The sequence below is a fragment of the Leopardus geoffroyi genome, chromosome A2 (genome assembly GCF_018350155.1).
Source record: "Leopardus geoffroyi isolate Oge1 chromosome A2, O.geoffroyi_Oge1_pat1.0, whole genome shotgun sequence".
NCBI classification, from domain to species: Eukaryota; Metazoa; Chordata; class Mammalia; order Carnivora; family Felidae; genus Leopardus; species Leopardus geoffroyi.
The window spans coordinates 79873656-79897063 of NC_059331.1; the positions used below are offsets into that span (position 1 = coordinate 79873656).

Consider the following 23408-nt stretch of genomic DNA (forward strand, 5'->3'; position numbering starts at 1 on the left):
ATGGAAATTTAGACAATCAGGGAGGACACCTAAGACATTTTTGTTGTTGTTGTTGTTTTCCTCTCATCAGTTTTTATGAGGTTTCAGCCTGATTCACTTTTCATTAAGGCTGATTATCAGGAAGGAGGGTGTTTAAATGATCGAGAGCACAGGGAGGTGTGGGGTTGGGTCGTGGTCCATCCGGAACCGTGTGATGCCAAAGAGCACTTCCAGCTCCTGGGTTCGCTGTGGTCACTTCTGTGTATGGTGGTGAGCACATTGTTTGAACGTGACGAGCACGCACTGAGTAACATATAGGATATGAGTACTTAGTGTTAGATCTCTTCATTCAGGTGAGAAACAGCAGGTGACCACTTGTGGTATTATTGATACTAGTGATGTTGCATTTCATAAAGAAAGAAATGCCAAGTGCTACAGCGATGGCTGCTTTGAGTAATTGCATCACTCCAGGAAATGTATCTGCAGATGGTCCTTAACCGTGTCCCAGATGTCTGCATGGTCTTCGAAGTGCTTGGCCACCATCTCCTCAAGTGGATCATCAAGTCCAACTACCAAGGCCTCCCAGTACGTTGTGTGAAGAGTATCATTCGACAGGTGAGGACATGAGAACAGCCCCCACCCTCCATTACCTAACTGGCTAGCCTTTCAACACGGATTCCTGTTCTTAAAAATATGCTTAGCATACACATGTGCACACACACACACTCACACACATATAAATATATATAATTTTTATTTTACATATATACATGTATATTACAGTGCATAACATTTTGAGCTTGTTATGTCAATTTTATATTTATTCAATGATATGCCATCCTGTCTTGTAAAGAGAGAAATTTGTAAATGTCAGGCATGCATTTCTTTTGGTGTATTGATCTTTTATTTAAAGTAAATGGTATGGTATACTGAGAGATTGTTTTATCTAATGTCATTACTACAAAATGTCCCACTTAGTTCCTTAGAAAATAGTTCAGAAGAAATAGATAATTTGTGTTTGTTTACTATTTCTGCATATCTTTGGATAGAGTCTAGATGAAAGATAATACAAGGCATGTTTAAGTTGTATAGGGAGGGGGCTCTTGGGTGGCTTAGTTGATTAAGCGTCCGACTTCGGCTCAGGGCATGATCTTTTGGTCTGTGAGTTCGAGCCCGACATCAGGCTCTGTGCTGACAGCTCAGAGCCTGGAGCCTGCTTTGGATTCTGTGTCTCCCTCTCTCTCTGCCCCTCCCCCGCTCATGCTCTGTCTCTCTCTCTCTCTCTCTCTCTCTCTGTCAAAATAAATAAAAACATTAAAAAATTTTTTAAAAATAAAAGTTGTATAGGGAGTATTAGATTTGTATTTTGTTCAGTTGCCTTGACAAAACCTCTAGCTGGGGTCTGGTTCGGTTATGATGTTCCTGCAAATATTTCTAGAATGAAAATATACACATATCAGAGATCTGGTAATGAGAAATGTTTACCAGATTCAGTTTTCTGTATGGGATATATCAGTCTGTGCTCCTCATTGCCTTGCTAGCCTAAATTAGGAAAGTTGGAGATATGACTTATTCTGAATTACCTGTTCTGACATCATGGATAATTGCCGAGGATAATGTTGCAAAGGCAGTAATATTGGGGGGGGGGGGGGTGGCGGGGGCGGGGGTTGTTGCTTGGTTTGCTTGAGAAGAGGATTAAGTGATTTGGTGCCCTTCTCTTGTCCCCAGGGCCCAGAGCTTGAGCAAGTCCTGCTCAGGGGTTTCCAGACCTGAAATACAGGCCTCAGTTCAGAATTCTTACATAGGTAAAGAATCAGGGAATGATTTACAATTAAGAATTGTGAATTCAAGAGAAGCCTACAAAAGAACCTTCCTTACAATTGTAGTATAGGTAGTATTTGCACATGTGCATATAAGTAGGTTTTTAACTTTTGAAATTGTGTATAGGTAGCATTGTTGAGTCAGCCTGAGTGTTCACCATTTATGTTTGTCTCTTTGCAGTGCAAATTGGCAGCTTGTCTTCTAACATACATGTTACACAGGAAGAGAGGCTAGAGGGAGAGGGGCTCTTTGCCTTGGCTTATACAGTGGAATGCTATACTTGTACAAAGTATTAGGTATACAGACTTGTGGCCAGATTTTGTTTAATAATATCTGTTCCCCTTTAGACTTTAGATAGTAGCACTTTAGTATTTTAACATGGTTAATAGCTCAAATGAAAAAACAATTTCCCTTTAACATGGTGTGTGTGTGGGGGGGGGGGGGTTGTGATTAACGTCAGTTTTTCAATCCCTAAATAACACTTCAGTATTTATAACTATCAGTGGCAACTCTAAACTCTGAAAAAAAATCATCTTGTTAAAACTCTGAAAAAATTTCTTAATTATCTCTGATAAACCCTGAAAATATTAAGATTTACTTGTTCTAACAAAAAGTAAATAATTTGAGAAATACTGCCTTGCATATATTTCACGTAGGGTCTGTCTTTCCCTTGAACCCCGTACTTTGAAAGATATGTGCAGTTGCCACAGCGACTGACCGTGTCACAACTCAGGCTGGGCAGTGAAGGAAGGTGACTTCCCAGAGGAACCATTCGTATTTATTTTGTGTTCCAGAAAAGGGAAACAAAATGTAGCCTTTCATAGCACATGAAAGAGTCTGTAAATCTAAAGGTGAAATTCTTGGGGTTTAATGGAATTTTAGTGGGTACTTGCTGAAAGAACAAGTGATTTTAATGACTGTGTTATCCTCAGTGTAATTCACATACACTGTGCTTTGCAGGCTGAGAACTCGAGTGTTCCACTGGTCTAAAATTTCAAGATGCAGTTTTCGTTTTCTGTACTTAGTTATTGTAGGCAGTATTAGAAGTTTTGTGTATATATGTGTGTGTGTATATATATATATATATATATTTTTTTTTTAAGAAGAATATGGAATCTGGATTTTTTCCCCTAAATTTGTAACTTTCAAAGCAGTAAATTGATATATATCCCAGTTAATAATCTATATATCTGAGTTTCCCTTCATTCCCTTTGATTCAGTCTGTGGATTCAGTATTTTAATCCTTTATTAATAGACCTCACAGTTACATTGCTTCCCAGAACCAGACTAGGTACACCAGCTTTCTAATACCGTTCCACTGTGTGGCCTCCTTTGCCTTCAGTCAGGCTAACCCTGTGTGACTCACCCCTGTCAACTGTCATTTGCCATGCTTCAGTTGTCACCTAGGCATCGGGTCTTTGACTCCCAATCTTTCTGCTTCCAGCGCCACCATCCTTAGTTCAGGCCCTTATCACCTCCAGCCAGTCCTCTCCTTCTCTCTCCTCTCCCAGAGGCTGTTCTGCTTCCCTGTCCCAGGTTTTTCTCCGTTCCATTGGCAGTTACCTTCCAAAATGAAACTTTGCTTCAGTAATTCACACTTTGCATTTAGAAACCTCTAGTACCTCTCTATTGCCTGTTGACTAAAGCCTAACTGCTTGTTGTTCACTCTCAGGAAGCAACATGTGGGGTGATAAAGAGCTTGGGTTTTGGTGTCAGATGTGTCCTTCTCAATGCTAAGGGACCTCAGCTTAGTTCCTTAGCCTCCTTACGCCACAATTGCATCATGAATGAAGTGAGAATAATAATGGTACCTTCCTTGCTAGAGTATTGTTACAACGTAAAGGGATACTACTATTGATTATTACTAATTTTTCTGAAGTTTATTTACTTATGCCGAGAGCGTGCTGGAGAGAATGAGAGAGAGCATGAGTGGAGAGGGGCAGGAAGCGAGGGAGAGAGATTATCCCAAGCAGGCTCCAAGCTGTCTGTGCAAGCCTGATGTGGGGCTCGAACCCACAGATGGTGAGATTATGACCTGAACCAAAACCAAGAGTCAGATGCTTACCCAGCTGAGCCACCCAGAAGGCCTGATTATTACAAATTTTTATTCAGGGCTTAGTATGTGCCAGGCATAGTTGTAAGTACTTTGCAATTTTTCATTCATTCATTGAGTATTCATGCAGAGTATTTGTAACTCTGCAAAATGAGTATTTTTACCCTTCTGATTTTATGGGAGAGGAACTGAGGCATTGAGAGGTTAAGTAACTCACTCCTAGTTAGGAATTAACTTAAAAAGTAGTAAGCTGTGGAACCGGAATTCATACCCAGGTGGTCTGGCTCTGGAGGTCTTGTGTTTAGCATTTTGCCCAGCAGCATATACACCATTGGAATTGTATTTGGCCTAATGTCCGATAACATTTAAATTACTGTTCTTCCAATGAACCTATTTATGGGTTTCTGCCATCTGGTATCTACCCGTATTTCCCCTTGCAAACCCTGATTCAGCTTTTGTCTCCTAGCAGGTGATTTTTTTTCCCCATTAAGTAATCTTTTAAAGAAAATAGGTAATACATGTGAGTGTTCTAAAATGTATGTCCTTCAGATACCCAGTTTCTCTCCTAGAGCCAACCAAGTTACCAATCTCTTATGAATATTCAAAAATGCCCAGGTGTTTGTAAATACATGTTGATTTACCGGAATTTTTATTCATAAATGGTTATCAGTTTCATTTTGTAGGTATCTTAGAGAAAGTTATTCACCTTGCCCGTTTTTTTTTTTAGCTGCACATCTTTGATCACTTCCTTTGTCTTAGGTTCTTGAAAATACCATCTTTTCTTTTCTGCCCATGTTTTTAAAGACTCAACCAAAATTTTGCTTCTGTGACAAAGTCTTCCCCAGTTCAAAATGCTATTTGTGCCCTCCTCAGTATGCCTGCAGCCTGCATTGGGTCCTTCCCTAATGATTGTGGAGTCTTACAGCACGAGCCACAGTTCGACAGGCCTGGCACAAGACATTTGGACTGGGTAATTCTTTGTCATGGGGACCTGCCTTGTGCATTGTAGGGTGTTGCCAGCCGACTAGATGCCTGTATCAGCTGCCGTCACCGCACCTATGACCATTGAAAGCGTCTCTCAGCTTTGTCACATGTCCCCGAGGAGGCAGAATTCCCTCCTGTTGAGAACCTGGAACAGGGGACAGTGCAGTGGATACACGCCTTGCCAATAGACTTCACTTCAAATAATAACTTGGGCACTTACTGTTTTGTGACCCTGATCGGACCACGTAGCCTCTGTGAGCCTGTCTTCGCATTTGTAAAATTGGGATGATAGTTCGTAACTTGGGGCTTTATTGTGGAGATTATTATGGAGGGACTGCTGATAAAGCATCCGGCGCGGCGACCAGCGCATAGTAGCCACTGTGTCTTCCCACCTGCCGTGTGAGCTCTCAGAGTGACGCGTCGTGTGTGAGTTCTCTTTGCTGCTTCTTCATGCAGTAGGTGGTCAAAGGATGTTTGTGACTGGTTGTCTTTCCTTAAATGAGGGAAGAAGTGTCCGTTTCTCTTTTTACTCTGCAAAATGGCTCACTTGCTGTGATTTGATGGGCTTGTCGACAACACTACCACCTGTTGATCATTTTAAAACTAATGACATAGTTGAATTATCTGCTTTTTCAGGGCTTCTGATACACTGTTACCAGTCCTTTGGTCAGTTCTTAGCCGTCCTCAGGTAGCCCTGGTGACCTGGTTCTGGGTCGGAGAAGGGCCGTGCTGGTGGCTTCCGGGATGCCGTGGGCAGCCCCTGCCTTCCCCCAGGCTGCTGCACCGGCTCAGTTGTGGACTCTTGTGGGTGTCTGTTCACCCCCCAGCTTTCATTTCTTTCTTCTTTTTAAATCAGCTTTATTGAGGTCTGTTTCATGTGTCGCTTTTATTTCTGAATCCAGAAGAAGAAAAAGGATGCTAGTGTTGGCCGTGTTTATTTGTGGTGCATTAAAGGTCTACTGCAGGTGATGTGGCTTCTTCAAATGCTGTTGCTCTTCTTTAAATGTTTATTTTTTATTTTATTTTTGAGAGAAACAGGGCACAAGCAGGGGAGGGGCAGAGAGAGAGGGAGACACAGAACCCAAAGCAGGCTCCAGGCTCCAGCTGTGAGTACAGAGCCCGACGTGGGGCTTGAACTCACAAACCTCAAGATCGTGACCTGAGCTGAAGTCAGATGCTTAACTCACTGAGCCACCCAGGTGCCCAACTGTTGCTCCTCTTTGAATGTGGCTTTGATTCTCTTCTATATTGAAAAGGTAGCTGATGTTCTACTTTTGTAAACTTTATGGTTTAATTCATTGTCCTTTACAGGAGCCCTGTTAAGAAGTGGCTTCTTGGTAAGGTCAAGGCCCTGGTTTTTGGTGACTTTGCTACAGTACTGGAAAAATTAGCAGTTACAGGTTGTAGCTCTGGATTTTTTAAACTATTATTTTACTCTTTTCTGTAGCCATGATGGTCACAGGCAGTTCCTGTGCTCTTTAGACGCCCACTGTTTGAAGCGCTGTGTTTGTATTATGCTGCCCAGTCTCCACCACACCCTGATGAGGCCAGAGAGGTCACCACCTCCACTCTATAGAGGGCACTTCACAGAGAGGGTAAAAATCTTCCCTAAGCCCCACAGTTACTGGCGTGCGGCGGGGGGCAAGATTTGAATTCAGGTGGTGTAATTCCAGAACCCATTCTCTCAACTGCAGGGTGCTCTGAAGTGTCTATGTAGAAAGGTCTGGGAGCATTTAAATTGTAGCATGTCTTTGTGAAAAGTGTGCATTCACGTCTCTGTTTGTGGTAAATGGTTCTCTTTGCCTTAATAGGAGAGCTGGCAGATTGTTAAAAAGTAGAACCATTGGATTTTATTTACAAAATAATTGGTAATCAGCATGGCATGTGTAAGCTGAGGGGATTTATAAAATGCAGGGCTTTTCCAACCCCTCTCCCCCCCCCCCCCCCCGCCCGTGGGGCAGGAACCTTGGGAGCATAGGAAGAGCCTGGCCCTACCTGGGCCAGCTGACTCACCTCTTATCACTGCTTTGGTCTACACTTAGTATCTATTTGCCATTTCATTTATTCTGCTGCTCCTAGTGATCAGCGAATTCATTATCACTGTGCCAGTTTTCAATTATAGAACAGAAGACTAATTTTAAGTTGGTAAACACTTTCATGTTCTTGGGTGTATTCTTCATGGTGATACATATTCTGACCTAACTTGGGACTTTCCTCCTCAGAATGTTGGGTCGTCAACTCAGGAAGGTGGTGCAGTCGCTCCCTTTGAAGAGCGGTGAGCCTCGTGCCCAGCTCACTCTGTGCCGTGTGGTCTCCGTGCTGGGCACGTTGGCTTGCTCTTTAGTCCCAACTACATTCGGAGGCATTACGGCAGGGTTTTCTCATGAATTCTCAGTAGTGCAAGTTAGAACATGGAGCAGAATGCTGGTTCGGGACAAAGCAAACAAGGACAGTGCCCACTGAGACTTTTGTCTGCATGTGCATCCAGTTCTTGCCCCCTCTGTTGAGCTGGGATTCCCACAGTCCTCCATTCAGTTGACCACCACAATTGTCAGAAGCAGGTTGTAGGGTTTACCTCGTATCTGTTGAATGAGGAAGAGAAATCCAGTGGGAACCTTAGCTTTTCTAGTGGGAAAGTTTCTAGGCTTGAGGAGAGCCCTTCTGGTGTTTCTGTGCACACCACGAGGGGTTACTGTCTTGGTGAAAGGCTCCTGCGTGGGCCAGCCCCTCTGGCTACCATTTGGGCTTCCCTCCGTGCTGCATTAGCAAGGCCTTACTCACAGAATTAGGGGCAGGCCGAGTCTCCTGGCCCCATGTCCTTTGTTCAGGTGGGGGAGGAAGGAAGTCCCCATGTGGTAACCAGAGTCAGAAAATAATTTGGGAAGTTGCTCTCATTCTGTTTGTCTTCACAATTTAGGATTTGGGGGGAAGCTGTGCTTTCTGGGTGGTGAGCAGAGCGAGGGACACAACGCTGAGAGAAGGTCCCACATTCCTCTTGACCTACTCCTTCTCTTGTATCTGCACGATTATGGGACCCATTGTAGCAAGCCGTGGTAGGGAGGAGTAGGTTTATGTCATTCATGCCAGTAATAGATGATCTCACCATCCTCACAGGTGTAGAGAAAGAAGCCCTGGAGACGGTCTTGACAAGCGTCTTATTTTACGGATGAATCTGAGGTCAGGGAAGGGGACTCGCTCTGAGCCATAGCTAATCTGTTTCTGAACAGCTCCTGGCTCCCAGCCCTGGTCTCTGCTTCACGGCTGTGCTGCCGCTAACCTGCAGGTCTGGCTTCACAAGGAGAGAACTGGCCCTGCTCCTGGGCAGTGTGATCTGGCTTCTCCGAATGTGAGGTCCTGCCCAGTCCCTGGCCCGTCTGTGCTTGGATTATCTCTGCTCTCATGGCGGCTGTAGATTTTCACAGATGGCAGTCGGAGAGTGTCTCTGCAGCCTCTGCTGCCTCCTGCTGATGAGGCGAAGTATGTGTTTTTCTTTTTAGGCAAGAAAGGCAAATAAACTGTGCCTGGCAAGTGAAGGAAAACTCGGGAAATTGCTAAAGCCTTTTCTGAGCTCTTTTTTTTTCAGGTTTTGCAAGAGAAGATCTACCCATGGGCATGTAGCTTATTCACTGCTTTTCTCTTTTTTGTGCATCATTATAGATGCTCTGCTTAAATGGTTAGGAGATTGCCCATCATTACTTTAGTGATTCTGGGGCTCTTTATTGCTTAAAACTTCATTAAGAAAAGAAATGCTATCTTTAAAAATAACACCATTCTTTTTAGTCTATAGCTAAAGGCTTTTTTAAAATACGTAGTCCAGAACTAAAGGAAATTACTAAACCACAATTTCACTGCTGGGATGTAGCACAGAACGTATCAGGTATAGCCCATTCACATTCCGAGTGGGAGAAGTGAGACCCAGAGAAGTTTATTAAGTGACTTAGCGAAGTTATAGTTACTTAGTCAATACCAGTACAATATTTGGAGCTTCCTATGAGCTAAACCTTGTTTTTTTGTAGGTTTTCCATAGGTTATTTCTAATTCCTACCATATTTCTATTTAGTAGATATATACACACACCCTTTTATGAATATGGAAGTGGAAGCTCAGACAGTACTTTGCCCAGTGAGAGAATGTTCTGGTTAAGTACTTTGTCCAGTGAGAGAATGATCTGGCAGCAGCGTAGGACTGGTGTGAATCCCAAGGTCGTGTTTTAACACCATACTTACTGTGTCCCTTAATTATTTCCTTGAAGATTTGCATTATCTTAATTAATTTGTCCTAGGGGTCAAGTCTTTCACTGTGTTCATTGTCAGACATTATAAGCTCTGCTTCTTAAGGAAGGATAACCCAATGGAGTGTAACTGCAGATATTTAAAAAACCTGGTACCTTAAGTTCTTGCTGGGAACACTTTGTTCATCTCAAGTGCTTCCTGGTCACTGGCAACCCCTAGGAACACATTTGAATACCGGATCGCGTTAACTCTTACTTGTGTGGCCTCCCACACAGTGAAACAGCCTGATCTCCGTGAAGGAGCTCAGGTGGAGAAATAGGAGAGCCTTGAGCATGGAATGGAGGTGGAGAGATGGGGACATTTTTACTTGGAGTTTATATTTGATAATGGAAATGCAGTTTCAGTTGGGATAATTTTAAACTTTAAATTTTCTCAAAAAATCTTGTCTGTTTGCCCTCCATAGGTTAGAAATCATCACTGTTCCTGTCCATTAATTTCTTATACTTCTCAGAATCTCTCATTATTCAGATATTAAAATTCCCTGTATTATTTCAGTTTGAACAAAGAAGATGCGTGGATGTCGGTGAAGAGCATATAGGCCCATTGGATTGTGCTCCTGTCTGGATTATAACCTTGTTCTTTATGGAAAGACTCTTTTTAAAGAGTCTTTCTTACTGGTCCTTTGATATTTCAAACATAATTTAAATGTTCTAATTACAGTATAATTGCAAACATTAATATTATTTTTAAGGTAAGACAAGTGTCTTTCCTTCTCTTACTCTAGTTTTATCTGGTTTACTGTTTGAGTACTTACTAGGCACTTGTCAAGAGCTCATTAAACTTTGTTTGCTGTAGCCATGGTTCATCTTGGTTTCTTTTTGGCTGGTCCCTCTCCCTTCAGGCATGAGACAGTAAGCCCTCTGACTGTACGCCCCTTGGAGACAGGGGGCTTTCTTTATTGCTGTTGTCAGACACTTCAAACCAGGTACGTGACCTGTTCCAGGAATTTGACTGATGCTTGGTCAGCGAAGTCATGTAAGAATCCTTCCTAGGGAAAGTTACTTTCGATGAGTATAGGGATTTTCATCCTGTTTAAGAGATGGGTCTTCCTTTTTTCATTTTCCTTTTGAAACCTCTGTCCCCTCATATCCTAATACTGTCATCTGTTAAGGTTGTTTAGCCAGATATAGTAGAAGCATTGGACTCTTGCTGAGAACTTACTAGAATTGGATAATACCATGTATCTTCTCGTCTTTTTCCCCACTTCTGTTGTGAACAAATACCCTAAATGATTTAAAGTGTATGATGACATTGGGGCTCCTGGGTGGCTCTGGTTAAGTGTCTGATTTCAGCTCAGGTCATGATCTCACAGTTTGTGGGTTCAAGCCCTGTGTTGGGCTCTATGCTGACAGCTCAGAACCTGGAGCCTGCTTTGGATTCTTTGTCTCCCTCTCTCTCTGCCCATCCCCTGCTCATGCTCTGTCTCTGTCTCTCAATAAATGTTGAAAAAAAATTTTTTAAGTGTATGGTATTTATTAAATGCTAATATTTATTGAGTGGTAGAATTTCTAATGTATAGGAACACAATGGGGATATTTAAAAAAAATATTTTTGCTTATGGAAAGAATTGAAAGAATTCCTCTCTGGAAATAATTTGAGAAAAACTGGCTTTGTATTTAGGTCACTGCACTTTAAGTTTTGTGGGTCTTGTTTTTGTTGATACTTTGTTTCAGCAGTTTTAGTGGATACTGAGGCTATTTAATCCTCTTTTTTTGCAATATTAAAAATGTATACACATCATTAGACATCATGGAAGTGCCTATCAGTGAGATACACACCTTATACCCAGCAGGGTGACTAAAATTAAAAAGACAGCAAAGTGTAGGCCATGACGAGGGAATTGGAACCCTTATACACTGCTAGTGGGAATGTGAAATGGTGTGACCACTGAATAAAACAGCAAGCAGTTTGTCAGAAGTGTCACCATATAACCTAACAATGGCACTCCCAGGTATATATCCAAGAAAAATGAAAATGTGTCCACACAGAAACTCATGCCTGAATGTTCATAGCAATATTATTTATAATAGCCAAAAAGTGGAAACAACCCAAATATCCATCAGGTGAATGGCTAAACAAAGGATAGCATAACCGGCAGAACATTATTTGGCAATTAAAGGAAGTACTTAATACATGCTACACACGGATGGACTCTCAAAACATGATGCCAGTTACACAAGACCATTTTGTATGATTCCATTTATATAAAATGTCCAGAACCAGCAAATGTATGGCGATAGAAAGTAGACTAGTGGTTGCCTAAGGCTGGAGGAGCTGGAAGAGATGGAGAATGAGTGCCAGTGGGTATGGTGTTTCTTTTTTCCGTGATAAAAATGTTCTAATTAACATGTGGTGATGGTTGCACATCTGCAAACCATTGAATTGTCCACCTAAAAGGGTGAATTGTATGTAAATTACATCTCAGTAAAGTTGTTATACAAAAGTATATTTATGGATGCATTTGCTTCCATGAGCATAAATTTACCTCCAGAATGATACACATTGGTTGCTTATGGGAGGGTTCTGGGCTCCTTTGGGGGCCTGGAGCAGGAGGGAGATTTTTACTAAATACCCTTTGTGCCTTGTGATTATGTTACATAATTTACAAGGAAATGTTGAAAGGTATTAATAACCCATCTCTTCTCTTGATTTTACTGTGACCAGGTCCTTCAGGGGTTAGATTATCTACACAGTAAGTGCAAGATCATTCATACGGACATAAAGCCGGAGAACATCCTGATGTGTGTGGATGATGCATATGTGCGAAGAATGGCAGCTGAGGCCACCGAGTGGCAGAAAGCAGGTGCTCCTCCTCCTTCGGGGTCTGCAGGTGAGGGAGCTGAAGCAGCTTTGTTTCATTTTGTTTGGAGGCACTGAGAGCCTGCAGAGTTGCACACTGAAGGTAGTTGAGTCAAGCACGTACATTAGGGACTTTCATAAGAGCCTGATTGCTAGAAATGATGAGACCTTTTTCTTGAAAAGGAAGGTACCCCAATTATTATGCTGTCATACACCTAACTTCGTCTTCCCTTAAAAGATCATATGAAATCTTACATGCTGCTTCACCAATGCTTGAACGTTTTCTTACGCTGCAGGCTTCTCTGCAGAGGCGTATATAGTAACAGGTTACTTGTAGCCGGCCTGTAGTCATCAGATTTTTTTTCTAGTTTCAGGTTTGTTAGAACGCTTCCCAGTCTCCAGTTAGTCTACATCAACCTGAGTCCAGCTGGTAGCTTTGGAGTGCATTACAAAAGACCCTAGGGTGGGAGAAGACCAAATGTCTTTATTGGCCTGTAGAGTTTCACATCGGGTTTTTACAGGGTATAGTGGCTGCAGCCAAGTGTTGACCACTTTGACCATGTCTGCACATTGTCTGCGCCCTAGTGTGTTGTCAGGCAAGCGTGCTGGCTGAGGGGCTAAAGTCCTGCATCTCCCGGGGCTCTGGGAGATGCACCACCTCCTACTCTTGTTTTCTACTGTTTTTTGAGATCATAGAACCATAGTCTGTCAAGCTGTGGCTGCTCGCAGAGGCTGGTCATGCGATTTCTGGAACACTTGCTGCAGTTTTTGATTTATTTCAGCTGTATACATTTGCCAAATAGTTGTCAAACACAGATGTACATCCTCTTATCTAAATTGTTCATTTCATTGTCTGTAGAACAAATTTAGATGATGGTGTGACATTTGTGAACTCTTCTCCATTTTCGTATCAGTGCTTTGGATATGAAATAAATGGGTATTTAATTTTAGACAAATAAGAAAAATGGCTCCATATGAACAACGACTGCTGTGCCTTTTAAGAGCCAGTCATTCGTTTGAGTTGGAAAAACTTCCTTTAGATCTGTATGATTAAGAAGCACTGAGGTTAAACAGTTTTCCAGCTGGATAGCAATTAAAAGACAATAATTACTTTTCGTTTTACAATTCAGATAACCTACCTAAAGATATATGTCTGTTTTCCTCTAAACATTCATTTTGTTTCATTTTGTTTTAGTGAGTACGGCTCCACAGCAAAAACCTGTAAGTACTTTATTCCACACACACTTCTACTCACCTTCTTGTTAAAAGCAGCTGTTCCTTATTGAGCTTTTCAAGTTGTAACATTAGTTTCTGCTGCTTTTTGCAACGATTTTTTCATTTAAGGTTGTTTGGGAATCGGATCGTACCTTTCTTTGTTCCCTTCTCAACTGTAGGTGTTTAATACGTGTTAATGTAAAGGGCGGGCATGTTTACAAGTGCTGTGTATCCTTGAATAGATGAGACGTACTGCTTTGACAAGTCGAAGGGATTTTTTAGAGTTGGGATAGTTAGAGCCCTTCCACATTTGATCTTTATTTTCCCTGAGCACTTTCTGGGGTGCCGTTGGCAGAGTCTGGTGAAAGGGGTGACGCGGTCGAGATTGGGCTTGAAGTGTGATTATTACAAAAACACTTAACATTACTTCTGATTTGCCTCCAAGATCCCTGTTTTTCTGAAGCTTGTACTCTAATGTGTTTTCCAGCTGGTAGTTATGTATAAAAGAGTACTGTGTATTTTCTGGTCCATTCAAATGAAACGAGGTGCTTGGAATTCAGTCTTACCCCATTGTCCCTAAACCCGCTTAGTTCCAGTAGAGGATAGAGTGTATATGTCTTGAGTTGATGAGTCACGTGCAAGTCTTGAAAGCACTTTACGAACCAGAAGCACTTGAAAGGAAATGCGCTGCCAGGAGCCCTCACTTGGGAGTGGAAGTCCCAGTGCAGGCGGGAACTATAGTGATGATGCCACCTGGCTCGCTGCACGGCCCGGTCCCTGCAGCCCTCCTGTGGCTCGAGCAGCTTGTTTCGATTATTGACTCCGTGGAGAGACTGGAGGCTGTCGTTGCCAGCACTTTCCAAGTCATGTGGCCCTGATCGCAGGCAGACTGAAACTGTGGCTTTTTCTTTCTTTCCCTTTACTTCGTACGCTCGTTTTTGACAGTTTCTGCCGTCTCGGCTGTTGTTAACAACAGCTCCGTGTGGAGACCCAGACACAAACAGAGCTGTTGACCAACAGTGAGTGAAACCCACTTGTTTTGGCAAGGTCTTCTTTCATGGCTGAGAGTTGGGCGAGACCGGAAGGACAGGGGATGTTGTTAGCTTGTATACGGGCAGCAGCCAGTAAAACTTGGAAGGGGTGCTACTTGTTGAAAGGCCAGAGTACCTCAGTGTATTCTGCTGTGCTCAGCGTTTAAATGAAACCGCCTTCCTGGATTGGAGCCGTGTCCTCTGAGGGCAGGGCCTGCTGGCAGTCCCCTTCCATGATGGTAGGCGGCGCTGGTTTCTTTTTTCCGGTTTTACTGCGACCCTACACACGAGATCGATCTCCTCTGTGGGCATATTTGGTTGTAATAAATAACTCAGGCCTGGAAAACAGGATTGGTTGGGGCTTGCCACGCCACTCACACTTGCACTCTTGTGTAGTGCTTTAAAAAGGAGCAAACTGACCTGTGGTGTTTTCTTAACATGTTGTAGATAGGAAAAATATCTAAGAACAAAAAGAAAAAACTGAAAAAGAAGCAGAAAAGGCAGGCTGAGTTGCTGGAAAAGCGCCTGCAGGAAATAGAAGAATTGGAGCGAGAAGCGGAAAGGAAAATCATAGAAGAAAACATCTCATCCGCTGTACCTTCCAATGAACAAGACGAGGAGTACCGCTCAGAGGGGAAGCTCAAAACTGCTGGCTTAGAGGACGCAGCCGAGGGCGAGCCTGCGAATGACAAGGGTCAGTCTGCATGGGGTCCTGGCACTTCATTAGTGGGCACCCACCAGGTCCCCACCCTGGTGGGCTTGGTGTCACTGCTTCATATGTGAGGACTGGGGAACATGGGAATCTGTCTGCCACTTCATTTGTAAAATGAATGCCAGGAATACATTAGTATTTCAAAACACTTTTTTAAAAATGGAAAATGTCTACCTGACACCACATCTCGAGCATGCTAATGAATGTTCTTTATTTTGTAATTAACTTTTACCCTAACAGTAATGTACCCCCATTTTCTAAAGAGTGTAGAAGAGAGGGTAGAAGTGGAAATAGTCCCTTTTCCCGCCCCAAAATCTAACTTCTTCTAACTAAGAGTAAGCCAGTTATTTACTAAATGAAAAATAAGATTGAGAAAACCTAAGATTTTACCTTGAGAGCCAAGAGGTGTTTTGCTGTGTAGTATGTAAATTCAGCACATTCAGGGGTGCCTGGCTGGCTCGGTCGGCAGAGCATGTGACTCTTTTTTTTTTTTCTTTCTTTTAATGTTTTATCTGTTTTTCAGAGAAAGACGGAGTGTGAGTGGGGAAGGGGCAGAGAGAGGGAGACACAGAATCCAAAGCAGGCCCCAGGCTCTGAGCTGTTAGCACAGAGCCTGACGTGGGGCTTGAACTCATGAACTGTGAGATCATGACCTGAGCTGAAGTCAGACGCTCAACCAGCTGAGCCACCCAGGTGCCCAGAGCATGCGACTCTTGATCCTCAGGGTCACAAGTTTGAGCCCCATGGTGGGTGTAGAGCTTACTCAATGGGGGAACAAAAACCTAAACACATTCAAAATAATCTCTTGTTGGAGGAAATATGTACCTAGTGCCACTGTGTTGAGAAGAGTAACATGTTCTGATTCTCAACCCATCAACTTTTTAAGGTGAGGCTGAGGACCAGGAAGAGAAAGAAGACGCTGAGAAAGAAAACACTGAGAAAGATGGAGATGATGTGGAACCAGAACTGACGAGCACAGACCCTGCGTGGATAGAGTCCCCCAGAACCAATGGCCATATTGAGAATGGCCCGTTCTTACTGGAGCAGCAGCTGGATGATGAAGATGACGATGAAGAAGATTGTCCCAATCCTGAGGAATATAACCTTGATGAGCCAAATGCAGAAAGTGATTACACATATAGCAGCTCCTATGAACAATTCAATGGTGAATTGCCAAATGGACGACATAAAATTCCCGAGTCACAGTTTCCGGAGTTTTCCACATCCTTGTTCTCTGGGCCCCTAGAACCTGTGGCTTGTGGTTCTGCACTTTCCGAGGGATCCCCGCTTACCGAGCCTGAGGAAAGCAGTCCATCCCATGACAGAAGCCGGACGGTTTCAGCCTCCAGCACTGGAGATTTGCCAAAAAGTAAGTGTCCCTCCCCACCAAGTGTGTCCTTTCAGTGGCCCGAGTATCCGAGCCTTGACAAATGCTGTGAAGGGAATGGGCCAGAGGTGGGCATGTCATGTATGTATGAATTCCCCATTGTCGCTTTATTCCTTTTGTCCTCCTGAATAAGTAATGTGATTTGAATTGTCTTCTGTCCCAGCAGGGCTTTCTCTGGCTCTCTGACTATCAGATTCCATTTCTGAGCTTTTCTCATTCTTTCTGTGTTTAGTTAGTGACATCTGCATTTGTAGAAACCTTCCATATCCAGCAGCTTACACCTGTGGCTTTTACAGAATATATAGTTTAATATTTGTACTTCCATCTGACAGTCTTGCTTTTGGTTTTTGTTTTGTCTTGTTTCTATTCAAGGAAAACACATACCTCCTCTTAGTCTGTGTTAAGGAAGAAGTCTCTGATTTTATTCTGATAGTTGTTTCTGGTTGTAGGACTCAGCTCTTGAAATGTCAAAGCCAATTTAAAGCAAGTGGCATGGAATTTTATGTGATGACTTATATCAAGTATTTTGAGAGTGAGTGCCCCACAGCCTGTCTCTGCCTGTGACCTGCTCAGGGACTCCAGTAAGCCAACCCCGGGGCATCACTCATGGTTTCCATTCTAGCCCGCGGAAGAGCAGCTCAGAATCCTCCTCTGCTCCCTCTGCTGGCAAGAGTGTTTAACACACGATGAGTCCATTGATGACCCAGCCCTGCAAGTAGCCCTCGGAGTCCCCTCAAGTAGCTCTAAGTAATCACCTTAAGGATGTGGGTTCTATTTCGTGCTTTCTTTATCTTACTTGGGTAAACATACTCTGTTCCTTTTTACTTTTACCCCGATCAAGGACTCTTTGAAGGTGCTTATAAGATGCCTTCACATGGAAGGTAGGTTCGCATAGGGAAAACTCACCTGTGTCTGTCTCCTTCACGCTACTTCTGACACCTTTGGTGACTAAATGTGTGTGTAGGGGGTTTTCCCTGCCCCAAAAGCTTCGCTGACACCAGCTGGGTGTCCTGCGATTTAACTCATTTCTGACACTCTCTGGAGACAGAACCAGATCCCACAGGTTAAGGGCTCAATCCCACCAGACACCCCCGCCCCCCTTCATACACCAGTGGCAAGTCCACATTGTCACCTGTGCTTCTGACCCATCAGCCATGAATCGGGGGTTCCCACGACCCCCTCCTCAGGTTCAGTTAATTTGTTCCAGCAGCTCACAGAACATAGGAAACTCGTTTTCTGGCTGGATCACTGGTTTATTATAAATGGATAGAGAACTCCGGAGCAGCCAGATAGAGAAGATGCTTCCAGAAGGCGGGCTTTGGTGCTCCTCCCTGGCATGCCGCCTGCCCCACAGTCTCTCGCACGTGCCTTCACATCGTGCGCTCATGGGTTCCTTTGCTCTTAATTACCGCTTTGGGTTATGTCTTGTAATCATTCACAGCTTCTGGAATTGTCCTCAGTTTGGTCCACATGAGCCTCTTCGAATGGTCTCTTCTGTCCTTTTATCACAATCCCATTGCTCTTTGCTGCTTCCTCTCTTTCTGGAACCACGTCCCGAGTTCATACCTTCCCTGCCCCAGGCTGGAGTCAACCATGTCTTCCGGTAGTTTCTGTTATTATTTTTGTTTACCTTTTATCATGTATGTAACGTAGGAACAGAGATATGTGCCATTGATGAATACGTGTCTACTGAGATGAACGTTCAGACACTTTTTATTGAAGGAGTAAACCATGAAAAGGTTTTGCAGTCGTTAAGTATAGCGTAGCTACTTCCCGGTTTATTTTCAAGACCTGACGAAGAGCGTCTGTGTGTAAATGGCATGTTCGCTCTTACTTCTGTACCTTTGCGTCTGCCTTTCTTCCTGCTGGGAGTGTCTCTTCCCCTTTCTCCACTGCCCATTCTCTCGGCCAACTTTTATTCTTTTGCCGGCTGGTACAAACGCTAACCCTGCATCACTTCCCACGCGGTCCTGTTCCCTTCTCCCTTTTACCTACCGGTCATGCTTTACTTAACTGCATGCTCACTGTTTCCATCATCTTTTCCTCGCCATGATGTAAAATCATTGGGAGCGCTGTGTGCTTTTATCCTTGTATCCTTTGCATCTAACTCAGTGCTGTGATAAACATTTATTGAGTAACAAGCGATCAAATCAGTGATAATCTGGGTATTTTTCCTTCTCCTCTTACCTTTGTGCCACCTGTCTCCATTCACCATCAAAACTGTATTCATTCCCAGCACCAGTTCTCTTGTACAAACATCTTGCATTGGGAAGAAATAGCAGGTCTATTTTTCACTTTGACCCAAGTCTCTCAGCAAGCAGACCTTTTCAGTATTGTGAAATTCTAGGTACGCAGCAGGGTCAGGATCTCCTTACCCACTCATTTGTTTGGAGGCACTCAGTTTTGGTTTCCAGCTTGTTCGTTTGGTAACGGTGGGCCGCCTCCTGGACGGGAGGGGTTCATTTCCTGCGTGGAAGGAGTGGGGCCCAGAGGCTCGTAGTTGGCCATCTACCACTGCGTGAACACGAGGCAAGAGAAACAAGCCATGTTCAGAGCTGGTGTAGATCCTTGTCGTTAGACCAGGGCACACACGTTAGGAAGTAGCAGAAGGAAAAGTCAGGCCAGAAGAACTCACCCTCCAGGCTGAAGGATGCAGACTATTCCCTGGAGTGACTGGGGAGCACTAAAGGCTGAGGAGGCGGGATTCCTCTGGGATTATTAGCTTTGGAGCCATAGCATGTATCTTGGCCCGTCCCATCTGGTCTTGCTGGCTTTACCTGCAAGGTACTCACTGCCACTTGGTGGGGACCCAGATCACTGCCAGACCTTGTGCCAGCTGCTGTAATATTGGCCCCGCGCTGCCCTCGCTGTGACTCTTGCTGCCTAGCCTGTCCTCCTTAGGGCACACCCTGTCCTCTTCCCTCCCTTTCCCTCCAGAAGGACCTGCAGTGCATTTCCACTCAGAATAACAGTGCGGGGCGTCACTCTAAAGCCTGCAAGCTCTCTGCAGGCCATTTCCTGGCAGCTCTCTCTCTGGCCTTGTCTCCCCCCCCCCCCCCCCCCCCGCTGATTCTGTACCTCCGTGCTGGCTTCTTCCTTAAGTTTCTCAAAAGTGAAAGTTTGTTTCTCCATCTTTGCACTTTGCATTTGCGCTTGCTGTCTCCTCTGCTGAGGGCCCCTCTCTCTCCACGCCTCCCTTAGTTCAGGCCTCTCCTCAGAGTCACCTTCTGAGAAAAGACCTCCCCTGAACACCCTCATCATTGTCCGCCTCCTTTCTTTGCTTTGTTTTTCTTCTTTGCATATAGAGCCACCTGACATGGTGTGTGACTCCTTCATTTTTACTTTATTATCTATATTCCCCATCTCCCCACCGCCCCCCCAGTGCATGAGTTTCCTAACTTGGGCTGTGGAGGGGGTACCCTGCATGCCTTGTTCATGCTGTTCCCAGTGCCGAGACAGCACACAGAAGGGACTCTGTAAATACTCGGTGAATGAACGGGCCAGGCTCAGGTATTAGATCTCCCGGGGCCTGGTGTTGAACCTCTGGGTGCAGAGAAGGTATTCGTGTGTTTATTGGAGGGACGCCTCAAACCATAGAGAGTCTGCACGAGCCTAGCACAGTGCCTTGCACATAAGTAATGATGATGGTCTCGTCCCTTGGAGGCACCACCCGCAGCTATCTTACTAGTTTCTAGGATAGCTTCACATGGAATGAGTAGTGTCGCTCGGACCCCGGGCCACCGGAGACGAGTTAAGAGCCCTGTCCTTCGTGAAGTGACATATCCCCACTTTTCATTCCCTCGTTGGAAGAAGCTGAGCATTAGGAAGAGCTGTGAGAGGTGACCACAATAATGACTCAGCGAGCTGAGATGATTTGAGTCCCAGGCAAAGCAGAGTTGGTGTTAGTCCCTGGCAAGTGCCTGTTGTTTAAATGGGCTGTTTTGAGGGTTGCGGTCAGGTAATTATCACACTGAGTAAAGGAAGTCGGATATACCAAGTAGATTGTCTTTTACCTCGTTTGTGTTCCTGTACAGTTCAAGTTCTGAGATGAACTCCCTGGTATCATTTGGGATGTGCTGTGAGCGGGGCCACCGTTTACAGACCTGAACCAGGAGGGTAACAGCCTGTCACCAAAGAGACTTTGTTTAGTGATCAAAAATGAGGGGTGTTAAATACAAAGAAACCGTATTGAACATGTGTGATGATGCGTCTTTTCAGGCCAGATCTCCTCTGGCTTCATTGATTCATGCAGCTCCCGGGGAATGTCTTTAGGACACTGGTGGCACTTCCAGATGCCTCCCTACACTTGCACCCTCAGGCACTGGGCACCACTTACTCTCAGTCAGTCAGAACTGGAGGCTCACCCTCTTCTTCCTTAGACCTTTGATCTCAAGTGTTTGGCCTCCCCTCCCCCTCTGCCTGCTCTCTGCTGGTGGAGCTTTGATTCTGGGGCGGGGAGTGTAGTCTGGCTGGTCCCAGCACCGGTGGAGCCCCCCCCCCCCGCCGCCGCCGCCGCTCTCCCAGGCCACTGGGTTGGCTGGTCAGTTTGGAGGGGGGTGTGGCATGGCCCCTTCCGCTTCTTTCTTGAGCACTGAGCCTCATGGAGTTAGGTCACTTTCCAGAGTCTCACAACTTTGTTGGTATTGAAACGTCCAGTTGAATCCGGTTCTGTAAACCTCGAATTCCATTTTCTTGCCTGCTGAGTCTCCTTGATTGAGTGACGTGAGGGATTCATCTGGCCGTTTCTGGTGCTGCCTGTCTGTCCACTGGGTCAGTGTTTTTGTTTCTCCTGAAGCTCTGTTTCTTCCCATCCTTCAATCACTGTATCCAGTTTGCCTCCTCGTGTGGGTCTCTGTGCTTCTTTCCTTCTCGTCGTTTCAGAGTTCCTGTGTTTGTTCTGCCAGCTCAGACTGCCTTTGGCAAAGTCCACAGTGGATCGGCATCCTTAAAAAGAGGAATGTGGTCATAGGGCAGATGGCAAAAGGGGACATGTGAGGCTGGCCCACCCACATTAACCCACAAGCCGGAGGAGTGGGACTTGGGGGCTAAGATGTTGGCCAGAGCTCTCTCTGCATCCTTTGGCCCTTCCTGGGGAGTTCTGTAGGTGCCCCCGCTCCTGGGAGGGATGCCCAGAAATCAGAGCCCCCTGAGCACTGTGGCTCCACGGTGTGGGTGTACCCAAAAGGAGGTTTGGTTTGTTTTAGCAGTGCCCAGCTCTGAGCGGATGAAAGGGTATTTGATGTTCTGCATTGAGTGGACTTTTCTGTTTAGTCTGTAAATACCATCTCAGAATTACTTCTCCATTAGTAAGAACCATAGTTACATCTCATCCCTTCCAGAAATTGGAGCTTATAAGTCATTTTAAGGTTTGAGGAAGATGCTCAGTCACTTCAGGATTTCCTGTCTGGGCCTCTGCAAGTTAGTTTTCTTTGTCACTTGCCCCCTGGTTAACCCTGCCCAATATGGGCATGATGTAGCCTTGTCCATAAAGCTCTTCTGGCCCCAGGAACCCTGAGAAGTCTAGCCCTGTGTCCACTGTTGAGATTCTCTCGGGGTCACTGGGCTTAAGAGTGGCCTGAGTATTTGATAAGTTTGGGAGGGACCTCAGCGGTTTGCCCTGTGGCCCAGATGGCCTCAGGAGACCTCTGTTGTGGAGCGTTACTTGTCCAAAGCTAAACCCAAACTGATTAGTCCTGGCCTGTAATCTGTATTTGTTAACCAGCCATCATCTAACCTTTGAGGTCTCTGTGCTCAGCCCAAGCAGGAGAGGTAGGAGATGTGGCTACCAGGTGAAGTGTGTGTCACCTAGAAAGGGATTGGCCATCTGGGAACATGTTGTCTCTACTTTAGCGTTTCATGTAGTAACGCACCAAGATAGATGTGGTTCTCTATGAGCTCTGATGCGATGAGGAGCAGCTGGAAAGATGCAGAAGGGAGCAGAGTAGGGTCATCCTAGAGGTGGCGGAATCAGCAATATAAGGAGAAAGGGCAAGGCGGAGCCGGTGAGGTCTCTGGGCAGCCCAGTGTGCTCTCTCTTGTGAAATATCTTCCGGGGATGGAGACCAAGAATTTCAAATTCTGTTGAGTTCAACTTGCAGGGCTCCAGGCCTAAATGATCCTCCCATCACTTCCCTAGAAAAGGAGACTGTGCCCGGCAGACACTGTGTGCACAGACGCAAGCCACCCCTCCCAAGTACTAACTGTCTCGCTCTTTGCTCATGCCAGCAAAAACCCGGGCGGCCGACTTGTTGGTGAACCCCCTGGATCCACGGAACGCAGATAAAATCAGAGTTAAAATTGCCGACCTGGGAAATGCTTGTTGGGTGGTAAGTAAAGTTTTCTTTCTAGAGCGTTTTGGTCATGATCATGGATTAGAAGACGCTTTTTTTTTTTTTTCTTTTTGCATGTCTGTTTTCCTCTGTACTAATACAGTGTGTTCCCTTCCAGCATAAACACTTCACAGAAGACATCCAGACGCGTCAGTATAGATCCATAGAGGTTTTAATAGGGGCAGGTTACAGCACACCTGCTGACATTTGGAGCACAGCATGCATGGTAAGAACGGCCTTGGCCATTTCCTTCCATGTAAAGGCCCATCCCGCAGCGCTTATCATGGGACAGTCTCACCAGTACGTGTGGTCTGAGTTTTCCCGACTGCGGAGTACGTCTGCTGTGGGATGAGTGAGGGCAAGGTTGCTGTCTTGAGCGCCTTGAGAGTTGGAAGAATTCTTCTCAGACGTGTTCTAGGGTTTAGCCTGCTTTGGTCTTGTGACACGCGACCTCTACTCAAGGCCCTCTTCAGCCCACCACCCCCAGGAATCACAGCCTCCTCTGTGGTGGCAAAATGGCTTCAAGTAATTCTGTCTGGTTTCTGAAAGATTGCGGGCTGTACCCTTCCCTTGTGCCGTGGAGGAGGATGAGACAGCGGTGTCTTCAGGAAAGGTTGTCTGAGGTCGAAAGGCGGGAGCCCTTCTCAGTGACCTCTGACAGACCTTCTATCCTTACTGACAAGGAAAAGGATTTCCCCACACACCAGTGTTTAATCTCTCCTCCTTTATATATAAGGCCAAATCTAGAGAATATTCTGGCTTGTTGCTGTGGGCTGTCCACTGATTTCTGAGACACCAGTAGCTGC

At 45.0% G+C, this 23408-nt stretch overlaps 1 protein-coding gene across 17 annotated transcripts in view; it reads left to right on the forward strand.

Annotated features, from left to right (window-relative positions):
• SRPK2 (SRSF protein kinase 2) overlaps window positions 1-23408 on the forward strand; it is a 258055-nt gene that overhangs the window by 217638 nt on the left and 17009 nt on the right. For all 17 annotated transcript variants that reach the window (XM_045494513.1, XM_045494517.1, XM_045494505.1 and 14 more), the window contains 7 exons: window positions 488-594; window positions 11794-11959; window positions 13124-13149; window positions 14622-14868; window positions 15773-16255; window positions 22499-22599; window positions 22721-22828. In XM_045494513.1, coding sequence (XP_045350469.1) covers window positions 488-594; window positions 11794-11959; window positions 13124-13149; window positions 14622-14868; window positions 15773-16255; window positions 22499-22599; window positions 22721-22828 — 1238 coding nt within the window. The remainder of the gene's footprint in view (window positions 1-487; window positions 595-11793; window positions 11960-13123; window positions 13150-14621; window positions 14869-15772; window positions 16256-22498; window positions 22600-22720; window positions 22829-23408) is intronic.